The sequence below is a fragment of the Rhinopithecus bieti genome, unplaced genomic scaffold (assembly GCF_001698545.2).
Source record: "Rhinopithecus bieti isolate Rb0 unplaced genomic scaffold, ASM169854v2 scaffold_11966, whole genome shotgun sequence".
NCBI classification, from domain to species: Eukaryota; Metazoa; Chordata; class Mammalia; order Primates; family Cercopithecidae; genus Rhinopithecus; species Rhinopithecus bieti.
Genome location: NW_016807254.1, coordinates 1758984 through 1783681, shown reverse-complemented (window position 1 = coordinate 1783681; position 24698 = coordinate 1758984). Strand labels below are relative to the sequence as shown.

Below are 24698 nucleotides of genomic sequence, written 5' to 3'. Positions count from 1 at the left end.
CTGTGTTAGCAATGAGGGAGGCTCCGTGGGCGTGGGACCCTCCCGGCCATGTGTGGGATATATTCTCCTGGTGTGCCCGTTTGCTTAAAGCGCAGTATTGGGGTGGGAGTTACCCGATTTTCCAGGTGTTGTGTGTCTCAGTTCCCCTGGCTAGGAAAAGGGATTCCCTTCCCCCTTGCGCTTCCCAGGTGAGGCGATGCCTCGCCCTGCTTCAGCTCTCACTGGTCAGGCTGCAGCAGCTGACCAGCACTGATTGTCCGGCACTCCCTAGTGAGATGACCCCAGTACCTCAGTTGAAAATGCGGAAATCACCGGTCTTCTGTGTCGCTCGCGCTGGGAGTTGGAGACTGGAGCTGTTCCTATTCGGCCATCTTGCTCCGCCCCCCAAAACCACTTTAATAGCAAGAATACACAATTTTATTTATTTATTCATTCAACAAATATTCACGGAGCACCTACTTTAGGCAAGAAGCTGCTCGGAGCCAAACATGAAGTAATTTATTACTAATGACTTTTAGAACAGGTCTGTCAGGATACTTAGTGTACGTACCTGAAAGTATTAAAATTCCCTTTCTTTAAAAATATCTTATAACATTTTCCCACTGTTTTTTTTTTGTCTTTAGCTAATTATTCCAAATTAGTAAGATTCTTAAGAAATATTTCAAATTAATCTTCAGATTACAGAAGTTAATACTGTACTTACTCTTCTTCGATTTTCGCCTTCTTCTTGCCTTTGCCTTTTTCTCTTCTCTAAAGACAGAAAAATGACCTCAAATATGGCATAACATGGTTTAATCAGACATAGTGTAACTGAAGTAAAGATATCGGGCTATGACTGATATTTCTTTTAAATTATCACAAAATCAAATGTTATAGGTTATTGCTGGCAAGAATTTGAGAGGTTACCTCACTCAATAGTGAATGCCTTCCGTATTTTTGTTGCAGATGGCCCTGTAGTCTCTGTTTAAATAACTTTAGTGAACAAAGAGTTCTTTCTCACAATGACCTGAAATTTGTTTCTCTGTAAATTCTATTCTCTTTTATTCCTGTCTTCTAAGTTAAGTTCATACTTCTCTTCTTTCTGTATGAGTGGTTTTCTTGGTTACTCTCTTTAGGTTACAGACATGATGTTTTCACTTTTTTCCCACAGGATATGCTCTACAGACTCATAATTCTAGCTGTCCTTCTCTAAATACCTTTTAATTTATCAGTCTTATTCTTAAAAATCTTACCCAGGACTGGATGTGCTATGCCATATGAGGTCTAATAGGAGAGCATGTGAAAACTACACTAACTTATTTTGGAGCTGCAATACATTTTGGCTTACATTCAACCCATAATCACACAAAAGCCCCAGACTCAAGTAGGGAGAATGTCTAAGAATCAACGTCCCAAAATTCAACTTTTTTTCCCTCCATGCTACCATCATTTTGAACATCAGTAAATTTAATACACTCAGTTTTGTGATTTTATTCTACCAGAGTGCCATGTATTGTAACAGGCTATTAATGATCATCACATTCTAAAAAAGTAGCCTTTGCTTGAATGATTTCCCATGTAGTATCAAACTGATGATTCTTTAAATTAATGAGCTTTATAACTGTACAGAATTTGGCAATTATGTTTCAAGGTAAACATGAAAATGATTCCAAGACCAAACAAGGGTGTTATCTAGCTGCAGACATACTAATAATTTAAGCTTCAGAATTTCTTAAAGACAGATAAAACAATTACTTATGTTTTCAAATTATTTTGCTAGGAAGGCTACATGTACATTTTAGCTAGAAATTTGCATTAATTGATAATTTCTTAGGATAGATTAAAATTATTCACAAACTATACAAATATTAATTTTGTATTTTGAGTCTTAGCATTTAGTATTTTCCCTTCATTTATTTTAAAAGACAAATCTTACCTTTTCTGATTAATTCTTTTCCTTCATTAACTAAGTCTGATGTCATATCATCATCTCCCATAAACTGCTGGAAACCAAGCAGATTCAAACAACGGGTTCCCAAACTAATAAAAGCAGGTTTTTAAAAAAGACAAGCATTATTTCACATTGTAAATATTTAGATGAATTGTTCTTTAGCATTGTCACTCCAAAAGAAGACTATGCTTCATTACCTGTTATCATATAGTTATCTACAGTCACATCTGACATGCTTCAAGAAGTACCACTTATCTCCCTTTCTAAGAAGTGTATGCCCTGTACTTCACTGATTAGGGTATGCACTATATTCAGGTTTCTTATAGGTGTCAATTAAGTCAAGTTATCAGCATACCTTCAGAAAACAATTACACCAAGATGCTAAAATGATAACTATAATAATGTAAGAGCAATTTTTTCCCTCTGATCTAGTTAAGTATTTAAATAGCTTTTATAAACTACAAATTGATTACTATATCTTATCTGAAGCCTACTACCTTATATCTTATTTGCTATTTACTTTAAATTTGATTGTTGTACAAGATGAGAATACTGAAAACATGGAACACAAGGAAGGAAACGATAGGTGAATAGGCAGGATTAATATTTGTTTAAGATCCAACTATACATCAGATAATTTACAGATGCCTTCTTATTTAATTTTTACTATCACTCTAAGAGATAAATATCACTTTACAGGTAAGAAAATAGGCCTAAGGGGTTAAATACTTTGCTAAAGAGCCCTTAATAAATGACAGACTTAGAATTTAAATCCCAGACCAAAACCAAGCAGTTCTTTTTATTATATTAGTTCTCAAACTTTTTCAGTGATGTACTTCTACACAGACAGGGAGGAAAAGGGAAGAGAAAGTGGTGAAGGAGAGAGCGAGAGAGAGACAAAGGGAAAACAGGAAAGCAATTTAGAAAAAGTGAAGGAAAATTCCATTTTGCAGGAAAAATGTGTAAATATCTAGCTAATCCATAATATATCTACTTGTTTCATTCATATAAAAAATGTTTATTATGTATTACCATTGGGTAAAATTGGGGTTTTGCAGATGATTATGCTAACTCTCTGACTTCAAACATTTCCTTACCATGTTCATATCCTTGTGAGAGTACTATATTCTGGGATGAGAAGCTCAGAATTAGATCACTGTCTCTGGGAAGGTTTTATCTTTGTCTAAAGTGTCAGGAAACAACATTACACTCTCTAGGCAGGTAAGTCTGAATATTCACTCTGGGTGTGGCTGTGTTGGGTGTGGCTGTGTTGCTAATAGCATGGGAATTAGACTAATTCTGGCAGCATTTCAAATGAAAATGAACTTATCAAGTCAACCTATCACTGAAATGTTAGTAAGGCATTGCTTCAGGTGTTCTATAACAGAACATCTATTCTGTGAGTTAATCTGAAAATTAACTTTTTTCCCCTTAAAGATAAAATGGCACTCAAAGTTTATCCTGATTAGAAAGACACTTTTAATGATTATATTAAACAATTTTCCTTTCTCTAGACATAGTGATTCCTTATAGCTAAGATTTTATAGTTGACAAAGCATTATTCTGCCCCATATCACTTGATCCGTACAACCATCTAACAAGGTAAGAAGAAATGCTAATCTTGCCAACATAACTGCTAACATTAAAAAAATTTATATATTACAAGTTCTTAATGTTCCACTTTATTAACTTTTCAAATAATTAAGCACATAATAAAAACATAGTTTTAGGCACACAAAGTATGACTAGACTCTTCTTTTAATACTTCATTTTCACACTGTAGATGTTACTGTTTTCTCCACCTAAAGAAAACACTCAAAATATTAGATTTGCTATCAGTTCATATTAAAAGTATTATTTTAAGGGAGGAGAACACCCCTCATATTGTCTTATGCCCTATTTCTGCCTATAAAGAAAGAAGAAGTAAAAACTAAAAGGCAGAAATGGAATCCACTGGCAGACAGCCCAGCAACGCACCCTGGGCCTGGTAGTTAAACATCAGCCCCTGACCTAACTGCTTGTGTTATCTATAGATTTCAGACATTGTATGGAAAAGCGTCGTGAAAATCCCTGTCCTGTTCTGTTCCGTTCTAATTACTGGTGCATACAGCCCCCAGTCACATACCCCCTGCTTGTTCAATAATCACAACCCTCACGCGGATCCCCTTAGAGTTGTAAGCCCTTAAAAGGGACAAGAATTGCTCATTCGGGGAGCTCAGTTTTTGGAGACGTGAGTCTGCTGATGCTCCCAGCTGAATAAAGCCCTTTCCTTCTACAACTTGGGTGTCTGAGGGGTTCTTGTCCGTGGCTCGTCCTGCTACAATTTGAAGTTATAATCTTTTAGTTATTTTACTTATGAGAAAGTAAAATATATTTTTAAAAATTCAATAGAGAATGTATTTTAAACAATATCTGTTTACTCATTACTGTAATGTTAGTAGATATTATCTGTAACAACTATAAAATGGTATTGGAAGATTTAAATAAAGTAAGTAGATAAAATTTATTTTTCTCAGAAGACTAAGCAATGAACATTTCTAAGTGTTTTGAAAAGTGGTATTTTGGATATGTTATGGAGCACTTAGGCAATGAAAGAGGGCAGAGTACAGGATGAGGAGGCCTGGCATACAAAAAGAAGGAAAGACAGATGCTAGAAGCCAAGTACACCTATCCTTTAAACCCTTTTGAATCTCACTCCTGCCTAGATTCTACCATTCATTCAAATTCCATGAAAAGAGCATTCCATGTGCTTTCCGACACAGGAGAAAATTTCTCCTCTAGTCTTAATGTACAGCTTGATTACAATTGGTCCTCACCTGACCCTTTGTTCTGGTCATGGTCTGAAGCATCTAGACACCCAGCAATAATTAGTGGAAAGCTCCAAGGCTAATTTATGCCATTAGAAAAAAGCTGGACAGAAGGGTGTTTTGCAGGCTATGCTAGCTGTCAGTGTCAAAGGCCAGGACTTAGAGTTAACACTCTGTAATTAATCCTATCATTTTTTAGCCTAAATAGAATAATGTTAAAATAATATTATTTATTATAATACAATAATAACTCTACCTCTTTTTTCTTTAAATTTTTTAGAGGGAGAATAGCACCTGATCACTCCAGTAGTCCCTTTGAACTATCCCCAGCTTCTCCAAAGCCACAATAAAACAAACTGAAACTCAATTAGTAAACACTGAAAAGAGTTTTAAAGAGAAAGGATATCCAGATTTAAGAGCAAAAGAAAAAATAATGTTAAGTTTCTTACCTAAAATAAGTAGCAATGCAGAGAATTACCACCAACATAGGATAATATATATAGAATCCATCTGCAATAAAGGATAAAACTTTCATGGAACCCATAATCTGAAGAGCAAGAAAAAAGTAAGTTAAATTGGAATAGCTCTATAATTTCCATTCCTTTCCTTCATTAGAAAATTTGCCTATAACCAGTTATGCCAATCCATTTGAACTTTTTAAAAAGTAGAAAAAAAGCAGTAAATGGACTTATTTTTTAAAATCTGCTTTTTATTGAGGTTTTCTCTTAAGGAAAATTAATGTAATTATTACTCAAAATTATCACATACATTGACTATAAATATAAAGTTAATATTAGAATAGGTCAATTCTTTTGATACTGCTCAGTTAGACAACCTATATGAACCAAAAAACATTTTTATCATAAAAGAAGCAAAATCACTTTTATCCAGTCAATAGTAATACATATACAATCTTTAAGAGAAAATTTTACCAGTAACACTGTAGAACTTTTCTGCTGGCATTAAAAGAAATTTCACAGTAACAGCATCTCATATAGATAGTGAAACTAAGGAATTCCATTTTCTGACCACACTTACAGATGTGTAAGCAGTTGGCTGAGTATTCTTGTGAGAGATAGATGAATCCATATGGGTCAAACCCAAGAAATTAAGACATAAAGGAGGTGTCAAACGGCAAAATAGCCTGCAACAAACATTTAAAAATATGTATATAAAAAGTAAAGCAGTAAAATACATTTTATATTATACTGAGATGTATTAAAAACATTTCAGATAATTATAGCTAAAATTTTCATCTATTTGCTTTATACATACATTGAATTCTTAATGTGACCCGCCCTCACTTACTTGAGAGGTATTCTGAAAATTGCCACATCAATGCCTACATGACTACAGACTCAAGCTCCTTGCTTTTATGGTTTCTGCTATTGCTTTATCCCCACAAATTGTGGAATGCCTTTGCATGCATCTCCTACAACTAAGTCATCCGTAAAATCCATCTCACAGCATGACAAGGACAGTTAACATCCTCAAGGTGAATTGTATTCAGTACATAAAAGAACTGAAGTTGTATCAACATACGTCATTCTGACAAGCACAGACATAAAGTTGTTCGATTCTGTCCAAATAAAAAGAATGCCTTACAAACCCACTTGGATAATTGGGGCTGGGGAGAATAAAGTGTGGGTATGAATAAAAAAAAAACATAATATGAGAGAATTCTTTTGTGGTGACAGAACTGTTCTGAATCTTGATTGTGTTGGTGCCTACAGGAATCTACACACACACACACACACACACAGACACACACACAAATGAATGAAGGATTAAAAAAATTGTGAGAACTAAAGTCTGTAGTATATAGTTAACAGTAATGTTTTACTCTCATTTCCCGGTTTTGATATCACTGGGGGTAGAGTGAAGGTTACATAGGACTTTTTGTACTATATTTGCAACTTCCTGTGAGTCCATAATTATTTGGAAAACAACAAAAAAGATGCTTAAAAATACTTTAGATGTCAACTCCTCTACAAAATTATCTAAGTTCATCCTTTATAAATACCTCATAGGACTCATTTAACAATAAGAACAACTAATAGATTGTACAATCTCACCCAACTTGAAGACATCTCTCTAAATCCTCTCTAAATTCCTCAGGAAAAATTGTTCTTTTTGGTTTTCCCAGTCCTCCTCAACTCAGTGACAGACCACTGAATCTTAGGACACCATCTAGGTCTGACTTAGTCTCTAAACTCTCCATTATTTCTACTACTTGCTAATCTCTGGTTGGTAAATCCAGGCTCACTAAGTATGTTTCTTCTGCCTTCTAGCCTACTTTACCCAGTACACCTACTTTAACCTTAAAACTCAAGCAGGAGTTAGCTGGCAATCAACAAACATCAATTTAATATTTAAACCTAATCAATTAGCTGATAGAAATATAGATGTTAGTGGAACACCTGTAAGCAAAAATAAAAGATCCATAAGAATACACTCAGTGATGACATTTCTCTTGTTTCTAAACATAATCCTACTTACATGCCACTGAAAAGAAGGCTATAAGCATCAGTCTGGTGATGTGAAGCCAAGTAATAATAGTTAAATACACGAATCCTGAACACAGTAGAATAAACACAGATACTTAGGAAGAAGATGGAAAGGAAGCAAGCAATCTGGAAAAAAACAAAAACAAAGCAGTTTGTTTAAAACAAACAGACTTTAGCACTTAACAATTACAAGCATTATCCTTCATTTTTTTTTTCTTTTTCTGAGACGGAGTCTGGGCCCTGTAGCCGAGGCTGGAGTGCAGTGGCGCAATCTCGGCTCACTGCAACCTCTACCTCCTGGGTTCAAGTGATTCTCCTGCCTCAGCCTCCTGAGTAGCTGGGATTACAGGCATGTGCCACCATGCCCGGCTAATTTTGTATTTTTAGTAGAGATGGGGTTTCACCATGTTTGCCAGGCTGGTCTCAAACTCCTGACCTCGTGATCCACCCGCCTCCGCCTCCCAAAGAGCTGGGATTACAGCCACCACGCCCAGTCTAGCCTCCATTTCTAATATTTATTGATGCTCTGTAATTGAAATACAGTAATAGAGAACTTTTAAATCACCCACTAAGATTAGGAAAAAACCTACATTTCAAACTGTTTAACATCCTAGATCCAAAAGTTTCAAATCTACCTTCCAATGTGAGCCTGTTTTCCCATTCCCTTGGCAACTCCTCACATGAGGCCTACAAGTTATGTAGCTTTACTGGCATAAATATAATCAAAGTATTCCTAGGGCCAAGTGTGATGGTTCACGTCTGTCATCCCAGCACTTTGGGAGGCTGAAGCAGGAGGATCACTTGAGTGCAAGAGTTCCAGACCAGCCTGGGCAACATGACAAACCCTGACTCTATAAAAAAATACAAAAATTAGCAGGGGATGGTGGTACATGACTGTAGGCCCAGCTACTTGGGAGGCTAAAGTGAGAGGATCTCTTGAGCCTGGAAAATCTAGGCTGCAGTGAGCCATATTCACGCTACTATACTCCAACCTGGGTGACAGAGCAAGATTCTGCCTCCAAAAAAAAAAAAAAAAAAAAAAAAAATTCTCAGATTTTACACTATCTTGCAACTTTTCATCTCTCCTCAAATAGTTATTAGTTTCTATAACGTGGGTAAAATAATGAAGCACATTTCTGGAACTTTGAATAACAACACTGCAGAAAACTTCACAGCTTTCATTTTTACTAGAAGAAATACATGGAGAAAATAGTTAAGGATTATACTACGAAGTGACATCTATTTATGACAGACATAAAATAAACTGACCTCTATATAAATATAATTATATGTTTTTTCTGCCAGCTGTATGAAGACCGCAAAGAGGGATAAGACAGGAGTAGTGCTAAAGAATGTGCACTCTGACCACACAACAATCACGGAGAAGATGGACAGAACCACAGCAAGTATCTTGTAAAACCATGGTCGCAAAAGACATTCCCAGTACCATTCTAGAAGATAAAAGAAAAAAATGATTAGGAAAACTATAAAAGACTAATGGGGTATTTACATTGTTTCAAAATATCTCCCAATAAGATACTTAATTTCAAAGAGAAAAACAACAATTCAACGGCAGAGAAACCAGGCAGATACCACCCTAACCAAATGATCATCCATGATGGGACAAACTGACATCATGTGCCTCCTGCTGTGATGTACTGATAGGAACATGACATTGCTGCTGTGGTATTCCTACAAAAAATGCAGAACCTGCATCTAATTTTAAAGAAACATCAAAGTCAAATTCAGGGACATTCAACAAAAAACTGGCCTATACTCCCAAAAACATTTTCTGATATATCATAAAACACAAAGACTGAGAAACTGTGTCAGATGAGAGGAAACTAAGGAGACATAATAACTGAATGTGATGCATGATCTGGGATTTTTTACAAAAAATATTATTGGGATAATTATAGCAAAATCTGAATAAGGTCTGTAAATAATAGTACAGTATAAATATTAATTTTTTATTTTGATGGCTGTATTTGGCTATGTAAGAAAATATCTTTATTTTTAGAAAGTATACACAGAAACATTTAGGAACAAGGAGGCATCATGTCTGGATACAACTCTAAAATAGTAAGAAAAAATACATACAGACAAAGCAAATCAATATGGCAAAATGTTAACATTGGAGAGCCTGGTTGAAGGGTATATGGGAATATTTTGTACTGTTTTGTTTTGTCTTATTTTGTTTTGAGACGGAGTCTTGCTCTGTCGCCCAGGCTGGAGTGCAGTGGTGTGATCTCGGCTCACTGCAACCTCTGACTCCAGGGTTAAAGCAATTCTCCTGCTTCAGCCTCCCAAGTAGCTGGAACTACAGGCGAGTGCCACCACGCCCAGCTAACTTTTTGTATTTTTATTAGACGCGTGCTACCACGCCCGGCTAATTTTTTGTATTTTTAGTAGAGATGGTGTTTCACTGTGTTAGGCAGGATGGTCTCGATCTCCTGACCTCGTGATCCACCCACCTCAGCCTCCCAAAGTGTTAGGATTACAGGCGTAAGCCACCACACTCAGCACCATTTTGGTTTTAAGTCTGAATTTAGGTATAAAGAAAAATTTAAAAAAGAAAGCTCAATAAATTAAAAAGCTATATTTTTACTTCATTTATTGAATAGTTGAGCTTCTGGTTCACTGTAATTCTTTACAACTTTTCTCTCATCATAATTCCTAGTGATTTCAATACCCACATAAATGATTCCCGTTTCAATACCCTTGTCTCTCATTTCCTTGACCTCCTCTCTAATGAACTTTCCCTCCATCCTACCTCAATTACTTGTTGCTACAGTGATGCCTAAACCTTTCATTATCAGCATCTCCAGCCCTTCCATATAATCGCATTCCAGCATGCTTGTCTCCAAAGAATACCTTCATCTAGTACAGTATTTCAACTCCACTGACTGGCCATACCTGGACGAAAAATCAATTTATTCTATCACACTTCTACTGTTATTTAACACTTTGATGCCCTTCCTTCCTCATGCAGCTCAGATTCCAGTCTTTGAGGACAGTATCACACTTACTTTGCCCCATTTTGCTCCACTGTACCTGTTAAGCTAAACCACACCTGGTTAAATCCAACTCCCTGGCTACTCTGAGCCTGCATCCACACAGCTGCACACTGCAGGAGAAAGACACCCAACCTCGTTGACTGGCCTCACTTTAAATTCTTAATCACTAGCTTCAAGTGGGTCCTCAGTACTGCCTCGCTAGCCTACTGTAATTCGCCAATCTTCTCCGAAGCCCACTCTACTAGGTAACTATTTTGCACCTTCTCTTCCCTCCTCAAATCTCTAAAATCTCCTCTTCTATACTTACTCTCCACATTTCATTAAGAAAACAAAGCGATCAGAGGAGAATTTTCCCAAGTTTCTACCACTACAACTTCTCAGCTAGTTACATCTGTGCCTTACCTCCACCATTCTCTTCATTGTTCACTATTTCCTACCTCATCTCTACTAGTCATGAACATTGTCCTAGAAATTCTCTATTGTCTTATCAAATTCTCATTTGCTTCTTTTTTTTTTTTATTTGAGACCAAGTCTCACTCTGTTGCCAGGCGGAGTGCAGTGGCACAATGTCGGCTCACTGCAACCTCCGCCTCCCGGGTTCAAGCGATTCTCCTGCCTCAGCCTCCCAAGTAGCTGGGACTACAGGCATGTGGCACCACGCCCAACTAATTTTTGTATTTTTAGTAGAGAAGGGGTTTCACCATGTTGGCCAGGATGGTCTCAATCTCTTGACCTTGTGATCTGCCCACCTCGGCCTCCCAGAGTGCTGGGATTACAGGTGTGAACCACCGTGCCTGGCCTCAAATTCTATTATATCATTTACTAATTACATGTGATAATTTCTCTTGACTATGCCCCCAATCCTCTGTCAGCTACTACCCCTTTTCTCTGTTCCCTTTTATAAGGAAAACATTTTAAGAGTTTTCTAGTCTGTCTCCAATTGCTCCTCTTCCTATTTCTTTTAAATTTCAGTCAGGTTTTTTTTATCCTCTCCCCTCACTTCTCTAAAATCCAATGTTCAGGTCTTAATATTTATGATCCTTAATCTATGTGCAACATTTGAAAAGGTAGTTTATATACTCTCTTCCTCAAAACACTTCATTGTCCTAATTTTCCTGTCTCACTGGCCCCTCCTTTTCTAATCTTTTCTGCTGGTTACTTCTCATCCACCTAATCTCTAAATTCTGGAGTGCCTCAGACTTGGTCCTCAGACTTTTCTCTTTTCTCTATCTCAATACTTCTTTATTGATTTTACCCTGACCCCATGGTTCACTATACATTGATGGTACCCTAATTCATATCTGTAGTTCAGACTTCTCCCTTGAATTTCAATTTCTATAATCAACTGCCTATTCAGCATCTTTACGCCTTTATATGTTTATTGTCTGTTTTCCTCACTCCACAAGGGCAGGAATTTCTGTCTTTCTAAATTGATACGTACCAAGCTACCAAGCACCCAACAATACATAGCACTAATGTACCCAAATATTTGTTGAATGAATGAAAACAGATACCACATCATTCCTTCATTTAATTACGAAGCATTTTTGTTAAAGTTTTCTGAGATATTTGTTATAGCCATTAAGTCTTCATACTCAAAACCAAACATGCAAAGGAGAATCAAGTGAATATAACCATTTATTTGAATAAATAAGGTAAACAGAAGTTTTAATACTGTGACACTTTTGTACTTGCATTAAGTTTCTTCACACTAAATTTGACAACACTTGAAGGGACTGCTATAAATTATCGAAAAGGAGAAAAATGATAACTACAGAGTATAGGTTTTATAATAAGACTAATAAATGTAAATAATGAAAGAGGATTATTTAGGGGAATATTTCAGTAGCATGTCAAGACTGAAGAAGAGACCCAAGCTTGTGATGTAAAATTACTTACAATTCTTTTTTTTTTTTTTAAGACGGAGTCTCGCTCTGTTGCCCAGGCTGGAGTGCAGTGGCCGGATATCGGTTCACTGCAAGCTCCGCCTCCCGGGTTCACGCCATTCTCCTGCCTCAGCCTCCCGAGTAGCTGGGACTACAGGGGCCCGCCACCTCGCCCGGCTAGTTTTTTTTTTTGTATTTTTTAGTAGAGACGGGGTTTCAACATGTTTGCCAGAATGATCTCGATCTCCTGACCTCGTGATCCGCCCGTCTCGGCCTCCCAAAGTGCTGGGATTACAGGCTTGAGCCACCGCGCCCGGCCGTAAATTACTTACAATTCTAACTATTTTAAGTACAGTCATGTGTCACATAACAACATTCCAGTCAATGATGGACTGCATATACAATGGTGATCCCATAAAATTACAATACTGCATTTTTACTATTATCTTTTCTATGTTTATATACACAAATACTTACCACTGTGCTACAATTGCCTACATTATTTAGTACAGTAACATATTGTATAGGTTTGTAGCCTAGAAGTAATAAGCCATACTATATCGCCTACATGTGTAGTGGGCTATACCATCTAGGTTTAGTATGTACCCTATGATGCTCATGCAATGATGAAATTGCCTAACAACACATTTCTCAGAGTAATCCCAGTCATTAAGCAATACATAATTGTATACATTATGCATTATACAAAATATGCTTGATGTATACATTTTTAAATAGAATTTTTATTATTTGTGAAGTAACAGTGGAAACTAATGATTATATGTTATATGATAAGTAAAACAGTTATTTTGGGGAAATGTTACCAGATACTTAATATCACATAGTATAAATTTTGCATTGGTGAAAACACATAATTTTTTTCTACAGAAAACTTTTCATCATTAAAGTTTGAAATTTATATTAAATTACATACCAAATGTAGGATTATAAAAATATTGGATAAATCGATTTTCTGGCTCTGGCGATTGAAAGGTGTGAACAAACTGACGAGTAGCACTAGTTTCATTTTTTGCTACATCTTCCAGATAAAATGCTTGCTCCAAAAGAATCTGCCATTGTACTTGAGTTCGACGGTGTCTCTGAACTGAATAAATCACCTGAAAAAGAGAACGGGGGTAGACCTGGTAGTGTTCTGATCCAACAGTGGTTCAGCTCTCCACTAGGGAGCATGTTTTGATTGTCACAACAACGGGAAAGTGCTAGGGTATTTACTGGGTCAGGCTGAGAATATTAAGGTTCTAAAATGATGTAACAGTTTTATATAATGTAACAGTTATGCTCAGCGAAGAATTCTCCCTCCCCAAATGCCAATAGTAACCCTGCTGGTATACACAGAGATAAAATATTTCAAAGAATAATAAGGACAGGATGAAAGAAAGTTTTAAATACACATTCACTAAACATTCCTTTCATATGAGCAATGATAAGTCTACTTAAAATCATCATTAAGTAAAATACTTACAATTAACAAAGTTACCTGTTTATGCAGTTTTACCAGACTTTTTTCACTTGGGTAAATATTATGCTTTTCATCAAAATCTTCATAATCATCCATGTTTCTACCCATTTTTTCCTGATACTCTGTAGGGCACTAAAAAAAAAAAAAGTAGACTTTTAAAATCTTAATTGTAAAAGATAAAATTTATTTTATTAAAATCTTTCATTCTTGAGCAGTTCTAATTTTTTCAAAAACATCTTCCTACTTTATTGTCACCTCTAGTTAGACTTCATCTGCTGATATTTTCTTGAAAATGTCTTAAAAGGTGTACTGAGTTACTTCTCACCTCTATAATATTAATCTTTGTGTTCATATATACTAGATAGATATAGATGGCTATAGGCAGGGGAGCCTACCTACAGGAAGCAACTAGTATTTGAGAGGATTATTCTAAGTAGGATAAATTATTTTTCTAGCTAAAGAATGAAGCAAAATCATGACAAATCCAAGATGCTGAATTTTTGAAAGGCATAGCACAGAGAAATAAATACATGAATAAAGTCATCTTCTATACTACTATTCATTTATTACCTATATGAACTTGGGCAACTTAGTTAACCTCTCTTAGTAGTTCTCAAAAAGTAGCAAATGTGAGATAAATAGTTAGAAAAGTGATTCCAGTGAGTATTATCTTAGCCAAACAGAACACTAGGCAAGAATCAGTATAACAGATTTAAAATATAGGAAAATAAATATTTCTATCATTCTGTGGGTTTAGAAGACAATTGGGGAACTACAAATAACCATTTTTGGAAGTATATAAATACCCCTAATTCAATACCAATGCATCAAAACCTTAACTGTATAGTTTATTAAATACCTATGCTAACATCACTCATTTTATGATATATGTCATGAATATATTAATGAAAATATTTGTAAAATAATGTGTAGGCAGCGGATTGTAAGATATTACTGAGGCTTTAGTTTATTTTTACAGGAGATATGCCTTTAGTGAACAAATACAATGACAGTTTAAAGGTTTATTTCCATCACTGTCATGACAATCCTTATATATTAGTCAACCTCTATTTCCATATTTCAACAGAAAGTACTGCCAATAATTAGTGTTAAACTTGCAGTAATTAAAAAAAATTCAAAGTACAAATGGTATTTGGTTAATATTTATATGAAAATGAGTTTAAGACCTCAGCTATAGGCTGTTTTCATACTTTTCTGGTACTTTTGGTATAATATATAAGTGTGTATTTCAAAAGAAAACAGGATGATTTCATTACCTTTTTAAGTATTGTATCAACACATTTTCTCAATGGGTGATTATACTTGATGCTTTCATTCACTTTACGAACCTCCTATAAAAACAGTAAAATAAATAAACATATTTCGATTTCTACAGATCACATATTCCAAATGAGAATGCATTAAGTACTATATATTTTCTCACAAGTTCAACTTCAACACAAATTACTTTGCACTACATGAATAAAGGCTCTTAAGAACACAAGTAAAAATACAAAGTCACTGAATAGCTATTTCCATACCCTGAACTTTTCCTTACTTTTTAGATTCACTCTCTCATCACTTCATCACTTGGTGCACAAAAAAGAATAAGCATTATTTAAAAGTCCACAAAAGATCAGACAAACTTTGTGGTCCTAAAAGAACAGGGCTATATTCCTCTGCCTTACTCACCAAGATCAATTATCTCATTATCTAAAATATAGTGAAAAACCAGAGGAAGCAAAAAAGCCTACAAATGTCACAAAGTGCCAGCTCTTTCCTATAAGAGTACTCTAGAGCAGTCATGATTGATTAACTCCATACTTGCTTATGAGGAGCACACTATCTGCTGGCGGGGCACAGCGGCTCAGGCCTGCAATGCCAGCACTTTGGGAGGCTAAGGCAGGTAGATCACTTGAGTCCCAGAGTTTAAGACCAGTTTTGGCAATACGGTGAAACCCCGTCTCTACCAAAAATACAAACATTAGCCAGTCTCATAACCTGGTCTCTAAATAAATAAATAAAAATTTAAAAATAGAATAATTTAAAAACAAACAAACAAAACAGCACACTATTTGCCAGTACTGTGCTAGGTGTAAGGACCCCATAATCCCTATAGAGGGCAGGGAGAGAAGACAAGGAATTGTCAGTCTTAAAATTTCAGTCCAGTAATGCGATAATTAAATAAGCAATTCTGATTATAAAAGGCATAGAAGGGTAAAAGAGAAGACTCTTTAGAACCAGTAGTTCCTAAGGAATCACAATATTCTATAATATTCATGAAATTTTTAAGAAGCTGAAACCACTGTTTTAGTCAGGTGGAATAGCATGTTCACAGCCTGGAAAGCATAAGAGAACTGAGCAGGATATTTAGAAGAACATTCTGAGGCACAGAGTAGAGAAGGGTTTTTAGGGATATAAAACTCAAGGCAGAGAAGCCATCTAGCACATAGACAAAATTGCGAAAAAATATTTGTAATTTATATGACAAAGACTCATCCTTAATATGTGATGAGCTCTTACAAATCAACAGAAAAGTGGGAACACGGAAAAAATGCCATTGGCCAATAAATGTCTAAAAAGATACTTGAGCTCACTAAAAGTTATAGATTTTAAAATAAGTTTTTTTCAAAATTGATATTATGTAAAGAGGTAAGACTGTGGGAAAACAGGCTCTCCTATATACAGTAAAAAGTGATATAATCTATTTAAAGGTAATTTCACATCTATTGAAGTTTAGAATATGTATACTTTATAAATAATCTGTACCAGTAGATACTATTCCTGTTAAGGAATTTAGCTTAATGAGGAAAACAAACATAAATAAAAATGATGTGGAAACTACTGTCAGAGAAAATTATGAGGTGCTCTGAGAGGGGAGAATGTAGAGTGGGAGACTTTCTGATTAGCTGATTATTTAAAATGAGATGAAACAAATATATAGAAGTCAGTCAACCAAAGGGAGAGACTAGAATATTCCTGGCAGAGAGAAAGGGATGGGACACACAAAGGCCTCCAGGCCTAAGTGAGCACATTACTTGAAGGGACTGAAAAAACTCCAGTGTGATTATAGGGAAAGGGAGATTAAGGGTCTGCATAGCACTGGATCAGGCTGAAAGAGCAAGATCAAAGTGATCCTAGAAGCCCTTAATCACGGTTTATTTTGAGGTTAATGTGTGAGGCCTACACATGACAGTGACAAGATAAGACTTGGGCTTTTAAGAGGTCACCTGGAAGCATCATTACATCTATTTTCCATTACTAAGCTGCCTTAAAGTTTCTTGACTTGTTAGCACAAATTTATCATACTTTGAATATGAACTATATAATTTGTTTATATATTACATGTGAAATATCATGTTTTTTTCTTTATTTAGCCATATTAAAAAACAGGTACTGAAACAATTAACATTTGCTATATCTGTTATAAATTTCGGCTTCCTTCAAAAGTTCATAATTTTAATAAAGCATGGAAAGTATTTGAAATATACTGTTTGCTTTCTTTATACAAAATAATGTAACTTTGAGCTCTTTCATTACTGTGTCTCATCAAATTCTTTTCTAAGCAGGTCAGACAACATTCATGAAGGAAGGCTAACAGGCAGTTTTCAGTGGAAATAAGTAGCTGTTTCTCCCTCCCTAAAATTCTCTACCTAGAAAAATGACAAAAGGTAGAGGTGACCTTTTAGGCCATCTAGCAAATATCTTCTGAATGATTTGACATAGTTTATAAGTTTTATTAATGCTTCAAAGAAAGGTAATAGACACACAAATGCATTTATCAGTTTCAGAGAGAAACATATCATAAAAATACCAAACAGTTTTTATAAAACTACATTTGGGAGATTAAATGGATAGCTGAAAAAATATTTACCAATAAAGTGATTGAATTTTGTTATCTGTCAAATGACTAGACTTCTCAGTATGGCATTCAAAGCCAAGATATAGCTTTATCTTTCCAATGTAAACTTCATGCTCAAATTAATTTGGTTTTAAAACTTCCTGATATCTGCCTGAAATGTTATCAGCTATCAAAATTCTACCCATTCTGCAAGGCCCAGGCAATCCTTCATGTCCTCTGACTGTCATTTAGTAGTGATAACTTCTCCATACTAGAGCATTTTCTTTTTATCATTCATGTCACATTTACCACATACTGTAAGGGACTCTGTCCGATTTTCTACTCTAGAAAGTCAGTAGAATAGGAATTTCTATTCCGGCCAGTTCTGCATAGCACTTAACATGGCAGGAAAATAGTAAGTATTTTTTAAATGATAAATACGTTTCTCCTCAAGTTTATAAGTTTCCAGATATTCAGAGAAGCAGAAAGAATCCTAAAATAGCTTGAAGTATATGGCCACAGAAATTCATACACAGGAGGTAGAGCAAGATGGCTGAATAGAATTCTCCACTGATTGTCCTCCTCACAGGAACACCAGATTAAGCAACTATCCACACAAAAAAGTGCCTTCATAAAAACCAAAAAACAAGGTACAACCTCAGCCACTGTTGGGTATAGTACTAAGTGGGTTCTTGGGGCCCCAGACTGCAGGACTTGGCTCTTAGACAGCATTGTTGAACCTTCGCTGGGCCAGACAGGAGCCCAGTGCCCTGAAGGGAAAGTCCCAGGCATGGCAGCATTCACCACAAGCTGACTGAAGAGATCTTGGGCCTTGAAGGACTTTGTCTTGTGGCTTGGGTGCCAGTTTAGCCACAGGTAGATTCCTACAGTTTCTGGCTCCAGGCTCTGGCTGGCTCCCAGATGGCATCTCTGGACACACCCCAACTCAGGGAGAACTTGCCACTCTGAAGGGAAGAACAAAAGCTGGGTTGGCTTTGCCACCTGCTGACTGTAGAGGACCAGGACCTTGAGCAAACATAGACGGTAGCCAGGCAGTGGTTACCGTGGGCCTTGGGCGAGATGCAGTACCATGATAACTTCAGGTCTAACCCAGTGCAGTCAGTCCCAGTGATGGTGGCCACAGGGGTGCTTGTGACACCCCTCCCCCACCTCCATGAAGCTCAGGACAAAGAGAGAGATTCCAGTTGTTTGGGAGAAAGCAAGGGAAGGGAACAAGAGTCTCTGCCTGATGCTCCAGAGAATTCTTCCAGATCTTATCCAAGACCACCAAGGTGGCACACATCTACAAGTCTGCAAGAACTGCAGCAGTATGGGGTTTGGGGTGTCCCCTAATATAGATACAGCTGCAGTGACTAAAAACTTAGATTACAATACCCAAGTCCCTTCAAATACCTGGAAAGCCTTTCCAAGAAGGATGGCTACAAATAAGCCCACACTGCAAAGACTATAAAGAATACCTAATTTTTCAATGTCTGGACACCGATGAACATTCACAAGAATCAAGACCATCCAGAAAAACAAGACCTCACCAAACAAACTAAATAAGGCACCAAGGCCGAGCACAGTGGCTCACTCCTGTAATCCTAGCACTTTGGGAGGCTGAGGCTGGAGGTTACTCGAGCTCAGGAGTTTGAGAACAGCCTGGGCAACATGGTGAAACCCTGTCTCTACAAAAATACAAAAATTAGCTGGGTGTGGTGGTTTATGCCTGTAGTACCAGCCACCAGCTACTTGGATGGCTGACGTGAGAGGATGACTTGAGCCCAGGAGGTGGAGACTGCAGTGAGCCACAATCATGCCAGCCTGGACAACACAATGAGACCCTGCCTCAAAGAAATTAAATAAAATAAATAACAAGGCACCAGGGACCAATCCTGAAGACACAGAGATATGTGCCCTTTCAGACACAGAATTCAAGATAGCTGTCAAAATTCAAGGTAACACAGAGAAGGAATTCAGAATCCTATCAGGTAAATTTAACAAAGCTGTTGAAAGAATTAAAAATAATCAAGTAGAAATTCTGGAGTTGAAAAATGCATTGACATATTGAAGAATGCATGAGAGTATCTTAATAGCAGAATTGATCATGCAGAAGAAAGAATCAGTGAGCTAGAAGACATTTGAAAATTTGGCTATTTGAAAATACAGTTAGAGGAGACAAAAATAATAAAAAAGAATGACAAACGTCTACAAAATCTAGAAAATGGCCTCAAAAGGCCAAATCTAAAAGTTACTGGCCTTAAAGAGGAGGTAGAGATATAAGGGTAGAAAGTTTATTCAAAGTGATAATAACAGAGAACATCCCAAACCTAAAGATATCAATATTCAAGCACAAGAAGATTACAGAACACCAAGCAGATTTATCCCAAATAAGACTATTTCAAGATATTTAATAATCAAACTCCCTAAGGTCAAGGATAAAGAAAGGATCCTAAAAGCAGCAGGAGAAGAGAAACAAATAACACATAATGAAGCTCCAATACATCTGGCAATAGGCTTCTCAGTGGAAACCTTACAGGTCAGGAGAGTGACAGGATATATTTAAAATGCTGACAGAAAAAAAACAAAAAACCACTTATCCTAGAATAACATATCCAGTGAAAATATTCTTCAAACATGAAAGAGAAATAAACGTTTCCAGACAAACAAAAGCTAAGAGAGTTCATCCATACCAATCCTGTTCTATAATAAATGTTAAAGGGAGTTCTTCAGTCTGAAAGAAAAGGACATCAATGAGCAATAAAAATCATCTGACGGAACAAAACTCATTGGTAATAGCAAGTACACAGAAAAACAAAGAATATTATTAACACTATAACTGTGGTGTGAAAACTACTCATATCTTGAGACAAACCAATGAAAAATAACTATGACAACTTTTAAGACACAGATAGTATAATAATACACAAATATAAAAAAAAGTTAAAAGTAGAGGGAGGAAGTGAAATCTAGTTTTTATTAGTTTTCTGTGTTTATCTTTGCAATCAATGTCAAGCTGTCATCAGTTTAAAATAATAGGCTATAAGATATTACTCACAAGCCTCAAGTAACCTCAAACCAAAAAGCATACAACAGATACACACAAAATAAGAAGCAAGAAGTTAAAACATACCACCAGAGAAAATCACCTTCACAAAAAGGAAGACAGGAAGAAAGGAAAGAAGAGGATATCACGAAACAACCAGAAAACAAATAACAAAATGGCAGGAGTAAGTCCTCACTTATCAGTAATAACACTGAATGTAAATGAACTAAACTCTTCAATCGAAAGACACAGAGTGGCTGTATTGGTAAAAAGACATTACAAGTGATACTGCAGAAATTCAAAGGATTATTAGAGACTTCTAATGAGCAACTATATGTCAATAAATTGGAAAACCTAGAAGAAATGGACAAATTCCTAGACACATGCAACTTACCAAGATCAAACCATGAAAGAAATCCAAAACCTGAACAGATCAACAAGTAATAAAATCACAGTTGTAATAAAAAGTCTCCCAGCAAAGAAAAGCCCAAGACCCAATGGTTTTACTGCTGAATTTTACCAAACATTTAAAGAATACAAATCCTACTCAAACTATTCTGGAAAACACAGGAGGAGGGATACTTCCAAACTCAATCTATGAGGCCAGTATTGCCCTGATTCCAAAATCAGAAACAGGCACATCAAAAAAAGAAAACTGCAGGCCAATATCCCCAATGGACACTCATGAAAAAATCCTCAACAAAATACTAGCAAAATGAATTCAAGAACATGTTGAAAAGGTCATCCATCTGATCAATTCAGATTTATACCAGGAATGTAAGAATGGTTTGACATATGCAAATCAATCAGTGTGATATATCATATTAATAGAATGAAGGAAAAAAACCATATGAGCATTTCTATTGATGCCGAGAAAGCACTGATAAAATTCAACATCCCTTTATGATAAAAACCGTAAAAAAACCCTGAATATACAGGGAACATACCTCAACACTATAAAAGTCATATATGACAGACCCACAGCTAGTATCATACTGAATGGGGAAAAATTGAAAGCCTTTCCTTTAAGATCTAGAACAAGACAAGGATGCCCACTTTCACTACTGTTATTCAGTATAGTACTGGAAGTCCTAAGTAAAGCAATCAGACAAGAGAAAGATATAAAGGGCATCAAACTTGGAAAGAAAGAAGTCAAATTATCCTTGTTTTCAGGTGATAAATCTTACATTTGGAAAAACCTTAAAACTCCACCAAAAAACTATTACAAGGGATAAACAAATTCTGTAAAGCTGCAGTACACAAAATCAACATTCAAAAATCAGTAGCATTTCTATATGTCAACCACAAACAATCTGAAAAAGAAATCCCATTTACAATCTCTATAACACAAACAAAATACCAAGGAATTAGCCAAATAAGTGAAAGATTTCTACAATGAAAACTATAAAACACTGATGCAAGGAATTGAAGAGAACACAAAAAAATAAAAAGGTATTCCATTTTCATGGATTAGAATAATCAATATTGTTAAAATGTCCATACTACTGAAAGTGATCTATAATTTCAATGCAATCTCTATCAAAATATCAATGACATTCTTAACAGAAATAGAAAAAACAATCCTAAAATTTATATGGAACCACAAAAGATCCTCAACTGCCAAAGCTATTTTAAGTAAAAAGTGCAAAACTGGAGGAATCACACTATCTGACTTTAAACTATATAATAAAGCTATAACCAAAACAGCATGGTGTTAGGATAAAAATAGACCAATGGTATAGAATAGAGAACCCCAAAATAAATCCATATATCTACAGTGAACTCATTTTTGACAAGGGCTCCAAGAACAAACAATGAGGAAAGGATAGTCTCTTCAATAAATGGTGCCAGGAAAACTGGAAAACTGGATATATGCAGAAGAATGAAACTAGACCAGATATCTCCCCATATATAAAAATCAAATCAAAATGATTTAAAGACTTAAATCTAAGAACTCAAACTATGAAACTAATACAAGAAAACATTGGAGAAACTCTCCAGGATATTGGACTGGGCAAAGATTTCTTGAGTAATAACCTATAAGCACAGGCAATCAAAGCAAAAGCTTCTGCACAGCAAAGGAAACTATCAACAAAATGAAGCGATAACCCACAGAATAGGAGAAAATATTTGTAAACTATCTTTCTGACAAGAGGTTAATAACCAGAATATATAAGGAATTCAAACAACTCCATGAGAAAAAAAGAAATGTAATAATCCGATTAAAAATGGGCAAAAGATTTGAATTTCTAAAAAAAAAAAAAAAAAAAAAAAGACATACAAATGACAAACAGGCAAAAACAGGCATTTTATAGTTTTCATTGTAGAGATCTTTCACTTACTTGGCTAATTCCTTGATATTTTATTTGTGGTATAGCAATTGTAAATGGGGTTTCTTTTTCAGATTATTTGCTGTTGACATATAGAAATGCTACCGATTTTGAATCACTAATCATCAAAAGATGTAAATCAAAGCTACAATGAGATATCATCTCACCCCAGTTAAAATGGATTTTATCCAAAAGACAGGCAATAACGTAATGTAAATTAGTACAACTACTATGGAGAACAGTTTGCAGGCTCCTCAAAAAAATTAAAAAAAAAAAAAAGCTACTATGTGTTCCAGCAATTACACTGCTAGGTATATAACCAAAACAAGGAAATCATTACATCAAAGAAATGTCTGTACTCCTATGTTTATTGCAGCAGTACTCACAATAGCCAAGATTTAGAAGCAACCTAAGTGTCCATCAACGTATGAATGGATAAAGAAAATGTGGTACATATACACAACAGAGGACTATTCAGCCATTAAATAAGAATGAGATCCAGTCATTTGCAATAATATGGGTGGAGCTAGAGGTCACTATGTTAAGTGAAATAAGTCAGGCACAGAAAGACAAACTTCACAAGTTCCCATTTATTTATGGGGCTGGGAGGGGTTATGGGTAGAAGGGAGGGTGGGAAGTGGGAATGGTTAATGGGTACAAAAATATAGCTAGAGTGAATAATATCCAGTGTTTGATAGAACAGGGTGGCTACAGTCAATAATGTAATTGTACATTTTAAAATAACTAAATGAAAATAATCGGTTTGTAACATAAAGAAAAATAAATGCTTGAGGTGATGAGTATGTACAAAAATGTTTTAAAACCCCAGAAAACAAACAAAAAAGAAATTCATACCTGAGAAATCATGCATTGTTTTTGATGGAAAGAGGTTCAGAGTTATCTTGCTGTCTATGTGTACCTACTGCTATTTTCAAAACATTCATTTTTAAAGAGTGGTTTCTTATCTAAAATTTCTTACACAGCTTAAAACCTAAGAATACTATACTAAAATAGCACAAAAGTCACCAATGCCAGTCCTTAATTTTCCACATCTTATTTCTAAGCAGAGGGCTCCTATGTAAAAATAACAACAACAAAATCTATTTTATTCAGACAGCAAAGTTTCCTCTAGGGAAAAATCCGTAACTCACATAATACCTGGGTTTATTTTATTTTGCAGGAATGTTGAATAAATTAGTGAAACCCAAATTCCTCAAATCTGAAACATCTGAATTTAATACCAACTTTTGGATGGAACACTATCAAATCTAAATTTAAATTAATTTCTTTTATCAAATGTAAGTATCTTATCGAAATATCAGTTTTCAACTATTTCAATTTTTTTAAAAAATTCAAAATTTCAAATATAAATGTAAAATTTATCAAAGATGAATTACCTTCTTTCAAAAGATGTAATAACATTCATCATAGGAATGTTGAATATAACAGGAAATTTAATCATTTCAATTTAAATAATACTATTTATAGACTCACTCCTACATTTAAATCAATATTTTCTGCTGTAGCTCTTACATTCTGTAGAGAATAAATGCTGCAAAACCAACATAAAATTTTCTAATCACAGTATACGTTCATTTGTTCATTTGTTCATTCACTTAAAAAATGGTTGCTGAGGCCGGGCGCTGTGGCTCAAGCCTGTAATCCCAGCACTTTGGGAGGCCGAGATGGGCGGATCACGAGGTCAGGAGATCGAGACCACCCTGGCTAACATGGTAAAACCCCGTCTCTACTAAAAATAAATACAAAACACTAGCCGGGCGAGGTGGCGGGCGCCTGTAGTCCCAGCTACTCGGGAGGCTGAGGCAGGAGAATGGCGTAAACCCGGGAGGCGGA

The 24698-nt window shown here is 35.7% G+C and overlaps 1 protein-coding gene across 1 annotated transcript in view; it reads right to left on the bottom strand.

Moving 5' to 3' along the window:
* The window catches only part of LMBRD2 (LMBR1 domain containing 2), a 62832-nt gene that overhangs the window by 10787 nt on the left and 27347 nt on the right, over positions 1-24698 (bottom strand). The window contains exons 8-16 of the mRNA XM_017880726.1: positions 14905-14979; positions 13646-13759; positions 13082-13265; positions 8514-8695; positions 7237-7370; positions 5776-5881; positions 5187-5284; positions 1916-2019; positions 704-750 (exon numbers count right to left, since the gene is read on the bottom strand). Coding sequence (XP_017736215.1) covers positions 704-750; positions 1916-2019; positions 5187-5284; positions 5776-5881; positions 7237-7370; positions 8514-8695; positions 13082-13265; positions 13646-13759; positions 14905-14979 — 1044 coding nt within the window. The remainder of the gene's footprint in view (positions 1-703; positions 751-1915; positions 2020-5186; positions 5285-5775; positions 5882-7236; positions 7371-8513; positions 8696-13081; positions 13266-13645; positions 13760-14904; positions 14980-24698) is intronic.